The 20,671-nt window shown below is 42.7% G+C and overlaps 1 protein-coding gene across 1 annotated transcript; it reads left to right on the forward strand.

Moving 5' to 3' along the window:
• The first annotated feature begins 1,262 nt into the window (after nucleotides 1-1,262).
• Nucleotides 1,263-20,395, forward strand: PPM1G (protein phosphatase, Mg2+/Mn2+ dependent 1G). The gene is made up of 10 exons (XM_049652376.1): nucleotides 1,263-1,516; nucleotides 14,402-14,471; nucleotides 14,985-15,070; nucleotides 15,658-15,790; nucleotides 16,440-16,855; nucleotides 17,832-17,966; nucleotides 18,313-18,547; nucleotides 18,931-19,060; nucleotides 19,358-19,460; nucleotides 19,786-20,395. Exons 1-10 carry the CDS (start codon nucleotides 1,397-1,399, stop codon nucleotides 19,990-19,992), a joined length of 1,635 nt encoding a protein of 544 aa, XP_049508333.1. The 5' UTR covers nucleotides 1,263-1,396; the 3' UTR covers nucleotides 19,993-20,395.
• Nucleotides 20,396-20,671: the final 276 nt, after the last annotated feature.

Below are 20,671 nucleotides of genomic sequence, written 5' to 3' on the forward strand. Positions count from 1 at the left end.
AAGCATGGCTTTGGAGGAACACAAAGATGTACTACTGAGGCTTTGAGCAGTAGTGGAAATGGAGAGAAAGTGGGACAGATACGCTAGTTCAAGCATGAAGGGTCTGGTAAACTATGTTAAGGAATTTGGACTATCTGAAGAGCAGAAAGAAGCATAATTAGTTTTGTATTTTAAAAGAACCAATCTGCTCATAGTTTGGCCAATTTCCCCTTTCTCTTCCATCCTCTGAACCCAATCTATTAATAAATCCTGATTTCTTATTGTCTCATTTGTTCATCTCTATTACCACTGCCACCACCTTAGTTCCAGCCCTTCTCATCTCATCCTTAGATTAAGAGCCCTTTAACCAGTTAGTCTCCAGACTTTCTTCCTCCAATCCACACTGCACACAAAGACTACACCAAAAGTCCTAAAATGCTATGCCAGAATAGCAGTAAAGCCCAAATCACCCATCTTGGCGCTTACGACCATCTCTACTCTATGTAACATTACTGCTTAAAACCCCTTTCCAAAGAGACCAGTCAGCTTCCTCAAAAATCCTCCCAAATGCAGTTTACATTCTTTTCTCACCCCTGCAATCTTGTAACATTATTCTCTTCTCCCCCGCATAATGCACTCCTGGGGCATCCTGAGGACGTCAAGCAACAGCTCGGTCTCCTCTCCTTCGGTTTCTTCTCACCCTGCAGAGACTGTGCCAAACATTTCGGCATTGTATTAACTCGAATGGTGTTACAAATCGAGGTTTTCATTGTCTTTTGTCACAAAAGACTCTCATAAGGCCGGGTCAGGTACTTCAAGCGCTCAGAGCAAATGCTAGTAAACTTTAATTGAGCCCAATCCGGCGGGTTTGCGGAGTCTGAGCCCGCGATGGGGAGAGGGGGCTGACACACTGGAGGATGGATCCGGAGCGCCGGGTCCGACACAAAAGAGCTTCAGACAAACACGCGACAGGCCAGGGTAGGGCAGCGAAGGTGGGGCGGGGACAGCAGGGGAGACAGCAGGGGACAGCCCCGGGGGGCCAAACTCTGGCGAAACCGCGGGTGGCAGGCTGAGCCACCGTTGGTAGGCGTGACCGCGCCAGTCTCGCGGGAGCGGCCGTTGGGCGGGCCGTTGTCCCCGCGGGCGGGGCGAGTTGCTAAGGAAATGACTTCCCGCAGCGCCGCGCAGTGCCGCGCCGCGCCGGCCGGGCGGGGTCTGGAGCGGCGCCGTTTCCGCTTCCGCTCCGTCTCTGCTCCCGTCCCGTTACCGCCTCCTGGCCGGCCTCGCGCCTTTCACCGGCACCTTGTGTCGGCCGTACTGCCGGGCCCGCTCCTGCCACGCGTGCCCCCGGGGCTCCGGCGCCGGCACGGGTCGCGTCCCGCTCGCCTGCTCCTGAGGCCGCTGGCCAGCAGCCGCCATGGGTGCCTACCTCTCCCAACCCAACACAGTGAAGTGCTCTGGGGACGGGGTCGGCGCCTCGCGCCTGCCGCTGCCCTACGGTTTCTCCGCCATGCAAGGCTGGCGCGTCTCCATGGAGGTGAGGCGGGAGAGGCCCAGAGGCGGGCCGCTGCAGGGCGGGAACCTGACGGAGAAAGGGAGCGGGGGGATGGGGTCATCCCCAGGGAAGGGTCCTTATCGGGAGCGTGCAGCTTTGGCTGCGGCGGCAGTTTGACGGGCGGCAGCGAGAGTGGGCCCGGGGCCGAGAGGGAACTGCGGGTGCTTGGGGACCGTGTGCCGGTGGCCAGTTTGGCGGCGAGAGCTCGGCCATGTGGGGAGAGGCACCTTCCGCCCACTGACCGCCCTCTCCTCGTGCCTTCGCGCCATCCTCTTCTGCCAGCCCAGCCCTCCAGGCTCATAAACGGTGTGAGGTGTAGTGTGGGAGTTAAGATGAAAAGAGGGACGATTTATTCATTTACTTTTGCGAGGACGAAGAGAATAGACGGGAATGACTACTCCCCCCCGCCTTAAATATGTGATGTGAGAGGCCTTTTTAGACGAGGAGTTTGACAGTGAAAGGAAGCCTAGGCAAGTAGTCTGTTTGAAATTCTCAACACCTAGTTACTTGGCTCTGGGCACCGAATGTTAATTTCAGAAGCTCGCCCTGACCCCTAAGAATTGTCACTCGTTTGTATTCTCTTCAGGGCCTTTTACGACCTTTGGAAAACTTGAGTTTTGTCATTCGGTATCATTACTTTTTTATTATGCTTGATATTTTTTTCCTCGGGATTTTTCTGAAACTTACTCTGTAATTGTCATTTGCCTGTGCTGATTGTAGTTTATAGTTTCCTTGATTTGTAATCATTTCATCATAATCTATAAAGAACTTTAACCTGTAAAGAACTGACTTTTCTTTTCTAGAAAATTTCTTCTGGATAAAAGGGAAAGGTGGAAAATTTCTGGATAAAAAGGAGTAATACTGGGCAAAATGGATGTGACACTGCAAGGAGAACAGGAAAAACCATGGTAGAAAGGAAAGGTAGAAAGACATGTGTAAGACATGTCTTTGTGAAGAGTGTTGTGAGAGCTAGGCAGAAGGGCCAGGGAAATGCTGTAATTATTTCTGGGATTAAGGGTTTATCCACTTACTAGGTGGGCTTCAGTTTAACAGCCTAATAGTGTCTCCCTCGGGAATTTCTTCAAATCCCTCGCTCCTCCCTGTGGTTAGCTCTGGAATGACAGTATAAACTTAAATGGTTTGTTCTCAGACTCCACTTTCATACCCACAGCAGACTTTAAACAATTCTGTCAGTAGCTATAACATTTCAAGAAGGAAGGGGATCCTATGGTTCAGCTCATCTAATTTGGCTCCCGCATTTTACAGCTCAGAAATTGAGGCCCAGAAAAGTTAGGACATTTATTTCTTGGTGGAAAGAATCTGTGGGATGAAACTGTTCAAGACACTTATTGGACACTGTTATCGTCTGTGTCAACCTGAAGCATAGCGTTCATATTCCAGTGTGGTGCTCAGCATTGAGCTTACTGGGTCCTTGGTAAATGTAATTGTCTGAGTGTTAGAAATATTTGGATATAGCTTCAAAAGGAAAACCTTAATGTAAGGTTGGGGTTTGGGTCAGTTGCTAGTCTGGAGGTCCCATTTCTATGGCATTTTCTGTTAATATTGTAAGATTTGAGGTGACTTTCTTATGTTACAGTGAAAAGGCTTTTCTGGCAGGTTTCTCAGTCCTTGTTTTTCACTCTCTTCTCTGCTGCAGTTTTTCTGTTTTGGGGGTACCCTTCTTTCTAGTTTTCTTTACAAACTGAGTTGTTTGGATGTTTAGTTTTCAAAGTTGTTTGCTCAGTGGTTCTATGCCGTTTGTTTCTCTGCAGGGTATTTCCCTTTATTTTTGGTTTCTCTTCTGGTAATTAGAAAAGGACTTTTTTCATCACCAGCTGTTTGGTTTGTAGAGATCTTGTTAGACTATTCCTTAGATCCTAGTCTTCCTGAGAGGTAACCAGTTCGGGTTTTAAAATCTTCCTATTAAGCTATTTCTGAATTTACCTTTGAATGGTTAAATATACTTAACTAGACCCTCTTGAAGCCCTGCGTGGGGCTATATCAAGTAGTTTTCTGCTACATCAGTAGTTTTCCTTCTGACTTTGATTCCTTTCTGTCCAAAGTATAACATAGTTTCTTTGCTATGGCAAGAAAATAACTATGACTTGTAGCCTCTTAGTGAATCTTATCTTTTCAGAAAGTGTACACACCTGTTCCTCTTAAGCTTTAGGACTCAATTCCACCAGTTTATTAAGTATGTTGACCTTAATTGCTTGGTCCTAATGATTCCTTTGAGGTAAGTTTTTCATGCCAATACACATTACAAGAGGCTGCTCAAATCCTGATTGATGAATAGATTCAGTCTTAGTACTATTTTACCCCTTCTCTTGAGGCAAGGATGGCAACTATCAATAGCTGGCATTTTATACTTTCTGCCTCTCTCCAGCCCCTCTTGCTGTGGAACCAGGGTGTTTTGAGGAGGGGTAAACAAAATACCACAGTTGATGTTCCCTTCCCTTCTTCCTTCTCCATGGTTTGGAGGGATCCTCAAGCTGGTTGAGGTATGTATTTTGGGGGTTAAAAGGTAGGTTGTGGAAGGGTGCCTGAGAAATATATTTGGAAAGGCTCTGAGTTTTTGGTGGCTAATGAGAAATCAAATCTGAAAATAGTTTGAGTTGATGTAGTTTTAAGGGACATGGATACTTTTGGGTTGTGAGGTTCTCTGGAAGTGACAAAACTGCTTTCTATGGGGAGTTAAAATTTTTTCTTTTTAATTCTGTGAAATATATTTGCCTTCTTTAAAAGGCACTATCAATACCTAGGATACACTTTTGAGTAGACTAGCTGTTTATTGCCATATAGAAACTGGCTTATTAGTGGTCATACAGGGGTCACCTAGAATTGAATGTAGAGCATGTTAAGCAGAAAATTCTTAAGATACCTACATGACAGTTTCAATAATTGTATTAATGGGGCAAAATATAAAATGGGATACCACAAGAATGCTGTGGGGTTCCACTTAAGAGAGGGTATCTGAGGCTGAAGAACATGTATTGATTCTTAGATTAGTGCCTCATCTCTGTATCTTAAAGCACTTTTTATTTATTGAACCAGATTAGAATTCCTTTGTCTAGGATGCAGTTAAGCAACTTTTATAAAAGGGCATTTGATTAGCATGTCGTAACTATTCTTCACAATTCAGAGATAGTATGACATGAAATCAAATACATATCCACGCATATGGAGAAATTGTTTTCTACTATATGATTCCTTTATAAGTTCTTAAGCAACAGGAAGTTACAATCAGATTTTATTCCTCAAGATTTCAAGAATATTTTACATAAGTTATTTCTATCGCCCAATCACATAGCAGATGTTACTACTGCTTCACCCTGATCCTCTATTGGGTTATCATCTTGAAATTGTACTTTGAGAGGTAAGGTAAGGAACTGTGCTTTGAATTCGAGTGTGGAAGTTTAATAGATCTGGTCAGTAGTTCTTGCCATTGTGAGCTGTTATTAAAATTGTGCTGTCTGGAAGCATAAACCTTTAGAACTGAACTTGAAGCATCACTGATGTGTAATGACATGCTTTAAACGGAGTACTGATTTCAATGGAGTTTTTGGTTTCCCTTTAGATCCTGTTCAAAGATGCAGTCTATCAACTTTTAATCATATATAGTACTTGAAAATGTATATATGGGTGTCTGGGTGGCACAGTTGGTTAAGCATTCGACTTTGGCTTAGGTCATGATCTCACAGTGTGTGAGTTTGAGCCCCACATTGGGGCTCCACGCTGACAGTGTGGAGAATCCTGCTTGGGATTCTCTTTCCCTCTCTCTGCCCTTCCTCCACTTGCACACGCATGCTCTCTCAAAATAAATAAACTTTAAAAAATTATATGCAGATTTCTTTTTTAAGAATCTTATTGAGATGTAATTCACATGCCATATCCATTTAAAGTGCACATTTCAATGGTTAATATATTCAGAGTTGTACAACCATTATCACTGTCAATCTTAGAACAGTTTTATCACCCCAAGAAGAAACAATTTAAGTATTACCAGTCACTCCGTATCTCCCTTCCTCTAATCCCTAGCAACCGCTAATTTACATGATATTCTATATATTTATCTATTTTTAACATTTCACATAAGTGGAATTATGCATATGTCTCCTTTTATGTCTGCCTTCTTTTACTAAACAATATTTCTAAGAGTCATCCATGTTGTATCATGAATCGGTACTTCATTCTTTTTACTGAATAATATTCCATTGTGTGGACATTTTGTTTATCCATTCATCAGTTGATGGATATTTGTATTTTCATATTTTGGCTATGATGAATAATGATGGTATGAACTTACATTTACAATTTCTTTTTGCGTGGAAATAAGTTTTTATTTCTCTTGAATATATACTAGGAGTGGAATTGCTGCATCATACAGTAACTCCATGTTTAACATTTTGAGGAGATGCCTACCTAACTCTTTGGCAAAGTGGTTGCACCCTTTTACATTTTTACCAGCAATATAAGAAGGAGGGTGTCAATTTCTCTACATCCTCCCTACACTGGTTATCATCTTTTTTATTATAGCCATTTTAGTGGTGTGAAATGGTATCTCATTGTGGTTGTTATTGTATTTCCCTCGTAGCTTATTATGTTTGAGCATCTTTTCTTGTCTTAATTGCCACTTATATATCTTTTGAGAAATGTTTATTCAGATCCTTTGTCTATTTTTATTGGGTTGTCTTTTTATTGAGATGTAAGAGTTCTTTATATATTTTGGATACAATTTCCTTATCAGATATGATTTGCAAATATTTTCTCCTATTCTGTGGGGTGCCTTTTTGCTTTCTTGTTAGTGTCCTTTGAAGCACGATAACTTTCAATTTTGATGAAGTCCAGTTTCTCTATTAAGAGTTTTATAATTTTAGCTCTTACATCCATTTTAGATTAATTTTTGTGAATGGTGTAAAGAAGAGGTCCAGTTTCATGCTTTTGCATATGGATATATACTTGTCCCAGCATCATTTGTTAAAAAGGTCATTCTTTTGGGTGCCGGGGTGGTCCAGTCGGTTAAGTGGCCCACTTTGGCTCAGGTCATGATTCCATGGTTTGTGAGTTCAAGCCTTTGTTGGACTCAGCACAGAGCCTACTTCAGATTCTCTGTCTTTCCCTCTCTATCTGCCCCTGCCTGCTCCCCCCACTCTTCAAAAATAAATAAACATAAACTATTTTTTAAAAAAGTCATTCTTTTCCCTCATTAAATTATCTTGGCATCATTGTTAAGATCATTTGACTACAAATAATGGGAATTTATTTCTGGACTCTTAATTCTGTTTCATTGATCTACTTATCATTATGCCAGTACCACACTCTCTTGGTTACCATTGCTTTGTGTTAAGTTTTGAAGTTAGGAAAATTAAGGAGTGTGAGTTTTCCAACTTTGTTCTTTTTATTGTTTCTTCTTTTCTGGGTCCCTTGTATTTCTGTATGAATTTAGGATCAGCTTGTCAATTTCCGTGCAAAAGGCACTTGGAATTTTGATTGGGCTCGTGCTGAATCTGTAGAATCAGTTGAGGAGTATTGCTACCTTTTACGATATTAAGTCTGTAGTTTTCTTGTAATGTCTGTGTGGCTTTGGTATCGGGATAACACTGGCCTTATAGAATGAGTTGGGAAGTGTTGCCTCCTTTTCTATACATTGGAAGAGTTTGTGAAGAGTTGGTATCATTCTTTTAAAAATAGCTGGTAGAATTTACCAGTGAAGCCATCTGAGACTGGGCTTTTCTTTGTGGGAAGTTTGTGTGTGTGTGTGTGTGTGTGTGTGTGTGTGTGTGTGTGTGTTTGTGTGTGTTTAATTATTTTATGTTAAGTTGTGATAAAATAAACATAACAAAATTTATTATCTTAACCATTTAAAAATTGTACAGTTCAGTAGTGTTAAGTGTATTCACACTGTTGGGCATCCAGTCTCCAGAAGTGTTTTCATCTTGCAAAACTGAAACTCTATACCAGTTAAACAGCTCCCCATTCCCCTTGCCACCAGCTCCTGGCAACCATTCTACTTCCGGTTTCTATGAATTTGACTATCCTAGGTACCTCATAGAAAGACACATTTGTTATTTTGTGACTGGTTTGTTTCACTTAGCATAATGTCCTCAAGGTTCATCCATGTTATAGCATGTGTCAAAATGTCCTTCCTTTTTAAGGCCGAATAGTATCCATTGTAGGAGTATACCACATTTTCTTTATCCATTCATCTGTTGGTGGACACTTAGGTTGTTTCTACCTTTTAGCTGTTAGGGATAAAGCTGCTGTGAACATGGATATACAAACACATCTTCAAGATGCTGCTGCAAAATCCAAGACTAAGGTGTCTGCTGAGGACCCACTTTCAGGTTCATAGATAGCTGCCTTCTAGATGTATTTTCAAGGCAAGGGAGCTCTCTGGGGTCTCTTTATAAGGGCACTAATCTCATTCATGAGGGCTCCTCCTTCATGACCTAATTACCTCCCAAACACCCCACCTCCAGACAGCATCACATTGGGGATTACATTTCAACATAGGAATTGTAGGGAGACACAAAACATTCATTCTGTAGCACTGAAGTAATATATGCATATAATTTTAAAAGTCAGATAGTAATACATGACTTTTTAAAACCAAAAATGTAGTTCCCAACCACTTCAACCTTTTACTCTTAGTTTGTAAAGATTTAGATAAATTTATGCATCATAAATCTAAATGGCTGGTCATCCATGAAAACAGGAACTTTTGTGGATGTATTTATAACCTTAGGAGATTGACATCAGGCAGGATAACCAGGCTTTTATTCATACAGATCCATTGGTTGTCTAGAAGGTCAAAAGGTTCTGTGTGATACATGATTTAAGTAAGGCAAGGCCTAAGAGTCCTGACTCAGGTGACCTGTGTGTTCTGAGTCATCTCCTCCAGACTATCAGTGGTTATTGTTTTATGATACATCTCTGGGTTTAGAGTAGGAAATGAAGGAGGAGGCATCCATAAGGTATTTGTCCTGAGGCAACTGGGGACTCACTGTCAAAAACAGACATGGAAGTCGTATGATGTTGCAGAACCTACTTTTAGGCCCAAAAGCTGTAAAGACTTTTTATTTATTTATTTTTTTTAAGCTATAAAAACATTTAAGACAATCTTTGCTTTGATGCTGGTTTACAATCTAGTTTGGGACCTAAGAGTCTCTTTTCCCCCATGGAATGCTGGATAATAATACAAGATAGTATATGCTGAGTTTAGAAAGAGGAATGATCAGAGTATTGGTGTGACTGAGAAAGATTTCTTAGAGCTGGTAAGACTAACTGGACCTTGCGGAGAGTTTATAAAATGGGACAGAAGGAAAGGAGGAAAGTGGAAGGAGAAGAAGAAGGATATTAGAAAGAGGAAAGACTGAGGCATGCTTGCTACCTTGCTAGGTTGGGGTGATCAGTTCAAGAGTGGAGTAGTTTCTTTTGGGGAATGGTGTGAAAGGTAAGAGATTAGGTTATAGAGATGGGTAGGAATGATGATTGAGTGCCTTTAACTGCTTGTAAGTTATGTGGAATTAATCTGATATGCAGTAGAATCCATTGAAGCTTCTAGCAATAAAATATTGGGAAGTATAATCTGGTATCTGGATGTATGTAGGTTGGATTACAGGGGCAGAGAGTAGAGGCAGGAGAGAAGATAAAATGCTGTTAAGAGTAAAGTAATTCATGAACAAAGTCATGAAGGAAAACTTAGTAGGACTTGGTGATGGATGGTGGAAGAGAGCCAGGAAGTCAAGGAGGTCTGGTATTAAGTGTTGCCTAGGAAAGATTCCATGAACAGAAATAAGACCTGTAGGGGAAGTTCTGAGTGTTTGAAGACTGCTGAGTTTCTGTTTATATATGTTAAGTTTGAAGTGGAGAAAGGCATCCTATAGAAAGAGGCAACTGGAACTTCACAGAACCCACGAGAACTTTCAAGAAAGCTGACACGGTTTTTACTATTTAATTATGTACAATAGTTGGGAAAAATGAAGCCTGCAAAATAGCTATTTGGGTTGCTGTTATGGTTATTGCCTGCTCTGTGTAGTAAGATCTTGAAGGAAAAGGTTTTGAGATCAGGAGTTTAAGCATGTAAATCTAAAATGATCATTTAAAAAAAATAAATACATAAATAAAAAAATAAGAAGAGAGATCATTTTAACCAGTTTCCAATAAATGGTTTAATGGATGCTTTGTTGAATTAAAAAAAAGGGGGGGGAGAAACACTGCTTTGGAGGCAGAAGTGAAGGAGAGGTTAGGTAAAGCTGTAGAAAAATTTTGAGGTAGAATAGAGATGATGAAGTAGTTCTTGATATATGACCTTGATCTAAGTAAAGCAAGAGGTTAGCTCATCTGCTAAGAGTGAAAGAAGAGCATTGGGAACTTGAACAGTGTGGGAAAGGTTTATGACTGGCTGCAGTTAATATATTTAAGTGTCAATGCAAAACACTAAAAAAATGCTGAATGATGGAAGTAGGTGCACAAACAACCAACATGATTTCATGACATTTTATGACTAGCAATACTTAGTGGCTCTGATTTCAGGTGTAAAGAAAGCAGTTGGTCGGGTTATACGAGGTTGGATGAGTTTTTCTAGATTGCTAAGAGACAGTGTTGAAATACTTGGCTCTGGCTCAGAAAGGGTCAGAGAGAAAGAAAAGCAAGGGTAGGTAAAGGTATGGAGGCAATGAACAGAGATGCAAAAGGGGAAACGAAAGTGCTTAGAGAAGGTAGTTCCAGGTGATAATACAGATCCAAAGACTCACCAGGCAGTAGAAGGGAAGGTAATGTGGAGTAGTTCTAGGAACTGACACCTCAAGGTATAAGGTGAATCTATGTTGGGCATCATCTATGGATGATTCCTCTATCATTAAAGAGAAAATGGAGGCACACCAAGAGATAACTGGCCAGTGATCATGTGGTATATTGTAGCGTGGCAATTCAGAAGACAGTTCATAGGTTCGTTTTACTGTCATAAGCATTCAAACTGGAATAATATGGCATATTGTACAAAAATTTTAAATGTAGAAAAGCAGAATAATTATTATTACCCAACTCTTACTCTCCATGCAGTTTGATACATAATGTGGTCTTCCAGATTTCTAGCATATGTGGTTTTTTTCCTCTCTTTTTGTCACTTAGTATATTGTGGACTTATTTCTAAATTAACGCATATTTATTTCTAATGTTTATTTATTTTTGAGACAATGCAAGAGACAGAGTGCAAGCAGCAGAGGGGCAGACAGAGGGAGACACAGAATCCAAAGCGGGCTCCAGGCTTTGAGCTGTCAGCCCAGAGCCAGACCTGGGGCTCGAACTCACAAACCGTGAGATATGACCTGAGCCGAAGTCGGACGCTTAACCGACTGAGCCACTCAGGTGCCCCAACGCATATTTATTTCTAATAACTGCACGTATTCTTTTGGAAGGATGTACTACTTGTAATCTAATCTCTTCATGGATATTTCGATGTTTATAGTTGTTCTTTACTATAAATAATGCTGTAATGAACATTATTATACATATTCTTGTACCCTTGTCTTATTACTTCCATAAAATAAACTTTTAGAAGTCCAATTACTGTATCAAAGGGCATGCACATTTGAAATTTTGATACATATTACCAAATTGTGCTCTAGGAAGGCTGTACTATTTATATTCTTGCTGATCAGGATATGAGAATGTGTTTTTATTTAACTCTTTTTTTTTTTTTTATGTTTATTTTTGAGAGAGAGAGAGACAGAGACAGAGCGTGAGCAGGGGAGGGGCAGAGAGAGAGGGAGACACAGAATCCACAGCAAGCTCCAGGCTCTGAGCTGTCAGCACAGAGCCCGATGCGAGGCTTGAACTCACAGACTGTGAGATCGTGACCTGAGCTGAAGTCGGACGCTCAACCAGCTGAGCCACCCAGGCGCCCCTACTTCACTCTTATTACCACTGATTATTATTAATCTTTTCCATTATTTTAATTTGCACAAAAGGATATTTCCTTGTTTTTAATGTTCGTTTCTTTGCTGTTGAGGTTAAGTATTTTTTCATATGTTCACTGAGATTAGATCTACTTCAATGCTTTTGTGAGAAGTAGATGAGGAAGTCAAAAAGGTAATTTGAATAGAGTTGTGGGTTCAAAAGAGATGGTGCAGCTTTGACTTAGAGTGGCATTGCGGGACAGAGAAAGACCGATTGATTGTCCTATTCCACTGGGAAGCAGTGGACAAAAAGACTGCTCTTCCCTCCCCTATCAAAAAAGTGGAATTAGTTGGACTAATTTCTCAAATTTCAGTGAAATATTGAGTCTCCTAAAAATATTTACTTTTGAAAAAGCTAAACATTCCCATGGCTCAGTCTTGCTCCCACCCCACAGTTAACCTGCTTTTCTTAGTTTTCTGTGTATCCGTATGGTATTACAGTGTGAGAAGACAAATATCTATTCCATGCTCCCTCTTCTTACACAAAAGCAGTTTACTAAATATAGCATTCTGTACTTGCTTTTCTTCTGCACTTTGTTTTCTTTATTTAACAAAATATCTTGGAGATCTTCCATGAGTTTTTTTTTTTTTTTTTTTTTTTTAAGGAAAGCAATACTTGTGGAACTCCAGATTTCACTAAAACAATTTTAATTTAATGTTACCTAAATGTGTACAAACAGAACTGGGCATAACTTCCATGCCAACAAACCATACTACAAAATCATCAGAATTAGTCAACGTCAATATGACACAACTGTTTTGCCAAAACTAATTAGATACTCACAGCACGACTTAGGTAGTGACTGCTGAAGTATAGTTTCTTATGGCTTTAGCAAGCCTTTACACACTCATACCTTTGCCAATTCAGTTCTCCCACCACTTTTCTATAATCCAACCCAGTCCTCCTCCGTTCTGCCTTTTCTTTATTCCATAGCACCATCCTCTTTCTGTAAGTGTTCTATCATAATGCTATATGATTTACCTATTTATTGTGTTTATGTGTATTTCCCTCATGAGAATGTAAGGTTTTTTATGAAGTACAGATCTTCATTTTATTCACTGATATATTCCAAATACCCAGAACTGATCCTGGCACATAGCGGATAGTCAGATATTTGGTGAAGAAATGAGTGAATGAACAAATGAAGTCTGAGAACCACTTGTGAAGGATGTTGGAGCAATAGATAGTCATATAGGTCAAAAGATGGAGAGAAGAAGTAGGTTCAGTAAGGTCTAACCCTGGCTTAGACAGAAGGGAGGCCAGTGTGGCTGGTGGTGGAGTGGTTGGGAGAGGGTGAAGATGATGTGTGGTTGGCAGTGCTCTCTGGATCCTGGGGATGAGACTCAGAGGCAGTTATTGACAACCTTAGATAGGCCATTGTGTGCCCTCCATGGCAGCCCGTTAGATTCTGGGACACTTTCTCCAGGAATCAATGAGAGGGAAATACAAAATAGCTATTTTTCCATCCTCTCATTTACTACCTTAAAATAGCTTTTATTTTTAGGGTGCCTGGGTGGCTCAGTCGGTTAAGTGTCCGACTCTTGATTTCGGCTCAGGTCATGATCTCACGGTTTGGGAGTTTGAGCTCCCGCATCGGGCTCTGTGCTGACAGCGTAGAGCCTGCTTGGGATTCTCTCTCTGCCCCTCTCCTACGCATGCCCTCTCTCTCTCTCAAAATAAATAAACTTAAGAAAAATAGCTTTTATTTTCTAGGTTTGTATAATGAAGGCATAGTCTTATTTCAGGGACAACAGAAGAACCACTGCACTGATTTCCTAAGATTGATACAACTAGAAAAATTTAAATGCCAGAAAGAGGAGGAGAACCATTGACTTACACGGGGATAATCAATCAAAGTAAATAGCTGATTGCATTCTTTTTGTTTGTAGAAAGTACCTAAAAGAGAGGTGGGGTTGTTTTCCCAGATGGGGCAGAGTAAGCTGCAGCACATGCTCACCTAGGTTCAGTGGTCTTGGCTTGAACTATGGCACAGACTAGAATATTTGCTTGGGGTGGCAGAGTTTTGTGATTAGAATTTGATCAGTTCCAGCCTTCCAACCATGATGTTGTTGCAGCAGGGCCATTGCAGACTTCTCTTCAGGTGTACTATGCCATCAGTGTTGAATGATATGTCATTTCCATCTGGGGGTAGGAGGTGGGAAGGCTGATCATATGGGGCATTGTAAATTTTAGTTAACAAAATCTAAGCACAGTATAGTTTTAAGAATATTATTTATTGGGAAGATTCTTTTGTAAATATATCCTCTGCCTAGCCTGAGGGCAACTTCATGAGTGAGTTAAACTTAGAAGAGGGAATAATTTATTTAGATGGTGCTTTGGGAAAGTGGCAGTATAAGTGTATATAGTTTTACAAATTTCTAGTGCTTTCTCTTAGGCTGTTTTAGGATTCTCCCAGAAACTTTTCAGACTGGTAATGCCCTCAGGTCTCTTTTTGCTATCTTCCCTAGGATTTTCTTCCTTGAAGTTCACTGATTCATAGAATGGGTCTGGAAGAGACTTTAAAGCCTTTATTCTGGTTCTTCCCATAGTTGCCGCAAACCAAAAGGGTCAGGTCTAGAGTTCCAACAGTCAAACATTCTGCCATCTGGACTCCGAGATCTCCTAGGCTGAGGCTGCTAGACTGCAGAGAAAGTGAACTGATTCATTTCTCTCCCTTCCTTTCCTCCCCTACTTCCCTCCCTTGCCTTGCTTCCTTTCTCCCTCCCCTGTATTTCTTTTCTTATTTTATCATCCCGTTTCCTTTCTTATTTCTAGGCCATGTAGTTCAGCCAGGGAAGGGTTAGTGAGATTAAGGTGTGAAGGAAATCCTCATGACCTGAGTGAGGTGGCAGAAGGAAGAACATCCTTTGATCTTGAGAAATGCTAATTATGCTCTCTTTTTCCTAGGATGCTCACAACTGTATTCCTGAGCTGGACAGTGAGACAGCAATGTTTTCTGTCTATGATGGACATGGAGGTAATGGTAGCAGATCATATTGGTGACATTCTTGAACCCTAGTTCTAGACTTTAGAGGGCAAGGACAGGTCCTTTGTTCTTTTCCTTTCCAAGGTTCTGGTTGTAAGATATCGTTTCCATTCCTAGTGCTGTTTTTCTCTATTCTGCCATTCTACCTTCCTAGCTGGATATTGTATTGGTTTATAATCTCACCAGACCTTGTTTTAATCTGAAAAGCCTCTTCCTATATTACAATTTATCTTTTTTCCACTGAGAATTAAGTATGCAGGTAAGAAAAGACAAAAGGTATATTAACATAGCCCTGAGAGAGTTGATGGTGAAATCCATTTTCTGGATCAGAACTTCCTAAACAGTTGTCTTTCAAATTGTATAAGTTAAAAGTGTAAGTTGTCTTTCAGTTGTATAAGGTATTCATTTCTTCAACCCTTGGGGTTCAGTCCAGTATGGCATGTAAATATTATATAACTTTATATGTGGGAAGCAGTGCTCTGGGTGACCTTACCTGTTTCCTAGGGGAGGAAGTTGCCTTGTACTGTGCCAAATATCTTCCTGATATCATCAAAGATCAGAAGGCCTACAAAGAAGGCAAGCTACAAAAGGTCTGTCTTATCGTAATGCTCCTTCTCGACTTCTGTAGTCTCTCCCTTATTTTCCAGTCCTGTGGTTTTTCCTTTCTTGTTGCCGGTAAGCTGCTGCTTACTGCATTTCTTTCTTTCTTTTTTTTTTTTTTTTTTTTTAACGTTTATTTATTTTTGAGACAGAGAGGGACAGAGCGTGAATGGGGGAGGGTCAGAGAGAGGGAGACACAGAATCTGAAACAGGCTCCAGACTCTGAGCTGTCAGCACAGAGTCCGACGCGGGGCTCGAACTCACGGACCGCGAGATCATGACCTGAGCTGAAGTCGGCCGCCCAACCGACTGAGCCACCCAGGCACCCCTGCTTACTGCATTTCTTAAAGAATTCTATACCCCAAACAAGCTTATCCTCACTTGAGCCTTCTTAGAGTTGCCTCATTATTCCCAGGTCTCTGAACTGGTTTTTATTTATATGTGAGTGTCTCCTCATGTGGCAGATCACCCTGTAACTTGCATGCCATTTTTGTACCCAGATTGTATACAGGCAATTTATTTTGTACCTCCTGTACTTTTTCTGACACTTGCCTTATACTCTTTTGCTTATATTCAGGCATTAGAAGATGCCTTCTTGGCTATTGATGCCAAACTGACCACTGAGGAAGTCATAAAGGAGTTGGCACAGATTGCAGGGCGACCCACTGAGGATGAGGATGAAAAAGAAAAAGTAGCTGATGAAGATGATGGTGAGTGTTGCTGGCATCCCTTGTTTGAGAGGAAATCTGCATTTTAAAGAACTCTTCTTTAATATATATTATTTCAGTGTCAATTCTAAGAGAGGATGACTTCATACGGACTTGGGGAGTCCCCACATTAGAGAACCTTATGTTCTGCTACACTACATGAGGTTATGAAGGGAGAAAAAATTAACCTTTGTGCCTAGTGTCCATAGTTGTAAGCATTTTATATATATTTTGTCATTGTGGTAGGGTCTCTCTGGTTCCTGTTAATGTTTATGTGACCTCTTTTTTCTAGACAGGAGTTGTCATTAGCCTCAGCAGCCAGTCCTTAAGCCTGGGCTGTAGGCCTAAGACTAGCATCGTGGGCTTCCTGGGTCCTCAGCCATAATGGGCTTTCTACTTATCAATCAAAAATAAGAGGTGATAAGAGAACTATAGTAACTAGTGTTCCTTTGACTAAGAAGAGGGTGAAACTCAAAGACTAAAGGAAGTCTATGCAGGCAGACGTTATCTGAGAAGAAACCAAAGGGGTCTTCTGAGACCCCAGGGAGTGGGGAAGTTGGAACTCAGGCCTGTAAAGGCTGGGAGGCAGGAAAAAGGACTGGTCCTATGAAGAGTCTGGTGTGGGGGTACTGATTCAGCCTCTTCCCTGCAGTGGACAATGAGGAAGCTGCGCTGCTGCATGAAGAGGCTACCATGACTATTGAAGAGCTGCTCACGCGCTACGGGCAGAACTGTCACAAGGGTGCTCCCCACAGCAAATCTGGAGCTGGGACAGGCGAGGAACCAGGGTCCCAGGGCCTCAATGGGGAAGCCGGACCTGAGGACCCATCTAGGGAAACTTCTTCAGAGGAAAATGGCCCCACAGCCAAGGCCCACACAGGCCTTTCCTCCAACTCAGAACGTGGGACTGAGGCAGGCCAAGGTGGCGAACCTGGCACTCCCACTGGTGAGGCTGGGCCTTCCTGCTCTTCAGCCTCTGACAAGCTGCCTCGAATTGCTAAGTCCAAGTTCTTTGAGGACAGTGAGGATGAGTCAGATGAGGCAGAGGAGGAAGAGGAAGACAGTGAGGTAAGGGCCAGTGGGAGCAGACAGATACTGAATTTGCAGAAAAGGCCTGTTTGGTTACCATACATAGCTTTCAACTCCTTTCCTTCTCTCTCTCTCTCTCTCTCTCTCTCTCTCTCTCTCTCTCTCTTTTTAAGTAATTGCTACACCCACCGTGGGGCTTAAACTCACAACCCCAAGATCAAGAGTTGCATACTCTACTAAGCTTGGTGCCCACCATCTTCTCTTATTTTTACAGCAATCCCCAAGGCCTATATTCCAGGCTTTTCTTGAATTCATTATCTCCACCAACATAGGAACCATTAGCCCTCTAACCTCTTCCTTTTTCGATACTATAACATACAGATCTAGTTCTAGCCTTTCAGAGTCTGTTATTATTATTATTATTATTATTATTTTATTTTATTTTTTTTTAATGTTTATTTTTGAGAGAGAGAGGGAGAGACAGACATAGTGTGAGCAGGGGAAGGGTGGAGAGAGAGGGAGACACAGAATCTGAAGCAGGCTCTAGGCTCTGAGCTGTCAGCACAGAGCCCAGTGCAGGGCTCAAACTCACGAACCATGAGATCATGACCTGAGCTGAAGTCGGATGCTTAACCGACTGAGCCACCCCAGGCGCCCCAGAGTCTGTCTCCAAGAGAGAACAGGAAGGTAGGGATTGTTACTTTAGATATTTGGATATTTCCTTCTCTGAGCCACTTATTTTCTGGCCATGTTGCCTGAAAGGTACTTTTGGCTGAGAGCCCTGGCCTTTTGCAGGACTTACTATTCATGACTTCCGAACCCAGTTTAGGATATCAGTCATACCCATCTGGCCCTCTCCCCTCCCCTGGATTTTTCTATCATGATCATATAGTTGCATCTTTCATTGTTCTCAGAATCCGTGTTCAGGCCGGGCTCTTGGTTCTGAGTACAAGTTGGGGGGAGGGGGGCAGGGGGTCATCCCAGTCTCAGCAGCCTGGGATCATCCCTCTGGCAGGAATGCAGTGAGGAAGAGGATGGCTACAGCAGTGAAGAAGCAGAGAATGAGGAAGATGAGGATGACACTGAGGAGGCTGAAGAAGACGAGGAAGAAGAGGAGATGATGGTGCCTGGCATGGAAGGCAAAGAGGAGGTGTGTAGGGAAGGGGAGCAATGAGTCTGGAAAAGCCAAGAGGCAAATGTAATTCCCCTGATTGTCATTTGGTGACAGGGGATCTCCTTGCTGCCTTAGTACTGAAGTCCTGGTGATGCAGGGATTTATGCTACAAGTGGAACTAGGTCTTCAGGGTAAAATTAGCTCAGAAAAGAAAGAGAGCATGCTCTGGTCTTTGGAAAGATTACGTTCATGTCTCTCCTGTTTGTTAAAGCTTTCTTGGTGGTCCCAGTGAAGAGAAGAAAGCATAAGTGAATGGTTGGGGAGCACCAATGAGGAGCTTGTGTCCAGAAGCTCCCATGATGCTTCCTTTCTTCCTCTTAAGCCTGGCTCTGACAGCGGCACAACAGCGGTGGTGGCCCTGATACGAGGGAAGCAGTTGATTGTAGCCAATGCGGGAGACTCTCGTTGTGTGGTGTCTGAGGCTGGCAAAGCTTTAGACATGTCCTATGACCACAAACCAGAGGATGAAGTGGAGCTAGCACGCATCAAGAATGCTGGTGGCAAGGTCACCATGGATGGGCGAGTCAACGGGGGCCTCAACCTCTCCAGAGCCATTGGTAAGGGCCAGGAAAGCATGGGAAAGACTTCTGGGGTCTTACTCTCTCTTTCAGACTACCTAGTAGCAAACTTTAATCTTAATAGGCCCGTGTACCTTGCCAAGTACTTTGGTATCTATTATTATCTCTGTCCTTAAAACATCTCCATGAGATAGGTAAGATAGCTGTCATTTTTGGATGATGAAAAAGGTGAGTGACCTACCTAAGGTTTAGCAACCTGAAAATAGGGCTGCAACTAGAAAAACTGGAACACAGTTTTTCATTCACTTAGATTATGGAACTTTGCCAAGAAGGGAAATGAATGGCAAGGCTTGACCAGCCCTAAGCACAGGTCTGTGGGGAGTGCCTAAACTACTCATCAACCAGCCGTTCCTTTACTTCAGGAGACCACTTCTACAAGAGAAATAAGAACTTGCCACCTGAGGAACAGATGATTTCAGCCCTTCCTGACATCAAGGTGCTGACTCTCACTGACGACCACGAATTCATGGTCATTGCCTGTGATGGCATATGGTGAGCACCAGCGGAATGCCCTAAAATTCCCTCTTTTATGCAGCATTACTTCTCTTACAGGTCTCTGAGCTGGTTTGGTTTTATCATCCATCTAATGGCTGCATTCAGCACCTTTTCTCAAGCTGCTCTAGAATTAGAACCTAGGCAGACACCTTGGTGTCAAAACCCCCAAGCCTAAGGCAGAGCTAAGGATATCTTTGTAGGTATTTGCATTGGCCCTGGGGGGCTATCACCTCTCTCTACACTCCTCTATTCTGCTTTGTTGGGACTAAAGAAGAGTATTGTTTTTGACCCCAGGAATGTGATGAGCAGCCAGGAAGTTATAGACTTTATTCAATCAAAGATCAGTCAGCGTGATGAAAATGGGGAGCTTCGGTTATTGTCATCCATTGTGGAAGAGGTGAGTCCCAGGGTGGAGGAGAAGAGGGTGTCTGGTCTGCATAGCCAAGGTTTTGTCTTTGGACCAGAGCTAAGACCAGAGCTGGTAATTAAGTATCCTTAATTACCGACTGATGCCAAACTCTGACTAGAAAGTTCCACCTTCCTTCATTTTCCTAACATATCCTCATGCCTCTTACGCTAGCAAGTGGCCTGTTTTGGGACATCCGTTGCCTGTTCCCCTCCTTCTGCCATCCTGTCTCAGCACAGTCAGCCCTCTTGTGGGGGCTTAGGTTCCTAGGAGGGTATTCAAACCCTGAAGCTGAGCTGCCCTGTCCCTTTTGTAGCTGCTGGATCAGTGCCTGGCACCAGATACTTCTGGGGACGGTACAGGGTGTGACAACATGACCTGCATCATCATTTGCTTCAAGCCCCGAAACACAGCAGAGCTTCAGCCAGAGAGTGGCAAGCGGAAACTGGAGGAGGTGCTCTCTTCTGAGGGGGCTGAAGAAAATGGCAACAGTGACAATAAGAAGAAAGCCAAGCGGGACTAACGGTTGTCCAGACCCCTGCCCACCTAGACTGTTTTCTGAGCCCTCTGGACCTGAGACTGAGTTTTGTCTTTTTCCTTTAGCCTTAGCAGTGGTTATGAGGTGTGCAGGGGGAGCTGGGTGGCTTTACTCAGCCCATTCCAAAGAGGGCTCTCCCTCCACACAGCAGCCTGGGAGCCTCTGCTGTCTTCCCTGGCCTTCTCCTTGCTCCTTGGGGCTCATCACCGGTTCTGTGCCTGTGCTCTGTTGTGTTGGAGGGAAGACTGGCGGTTCTGGTTTTTACTCTGTGAACTTTATTTAAGGACATTCTTTTTTATTGGCGGCTCCATGGCCCCCAGCCGCTTGCACCCGCTCTCTGTTGTACACTTTCAATCAACACTTTTTCAGACTAAAGGCCAAAACCTAATTGTGCCCGTGGTGTCCTTTTTTCAATACTGCTGTTCTGTCCGGCCCACCCAGAGTTCCCTGGGTGGGCCCCAGACTCGACCTCATTGATGGCTCTACCAAGCCCCTCTGCGTATTCGTGTGCGTGCCTGTATGTGCGCGCGCCCTCCACAGTGCATGTGCCCCACGTCCGTGTGTGTGTGTGTGTGTGTGTGTGTGTGTGTGTGTGTGTGTCCGTCCGTTCTTCCGTCCGTCCCAAGAATATGGGGCAGAGGGGGCCCAGGTATTGCAACTCCCT

Source organism: Panthera uncia, assembly GCF_023721935.1.
Source record: "Panthera uncia isolate 11264 chromosome A3 unlocalized genomic scaffold, Puncia_PCG_1.0 HiC_scaffold_12, whole genome shotgun sequence".
Taxonomy (NCBI): Eukaryota; Metazoa; Chordata; class Mammalia; order Carnivora; family Felidae; genus Panthera; species Panthera uncia.

Bases quoted from the DNA above. Each gene is read 5' to 3' on its own strand.
- PPM1G (XM_049652376.1), top strand. From the start codon at position 1,397: ATGGGTGCCTACCTCTCCCAACCCAACACAGTGAAGTGCTCTGGGGAC. The intron at 15,071-15,657 runs GTCTGTCTTATC...GCTTATATTCAG, and splicing joins AAGAAGGCAAGCTACAAAAG to GCATTAGAAGATGCCTTCTT. The intron at 17,967-18,312 runs GTGTGTAGGGAA...CTTCCTCTTAAG, and splicing joins GCATGGAAGGCAAAGAGGAG to CCTGGCTCTGACAGCGGCAC.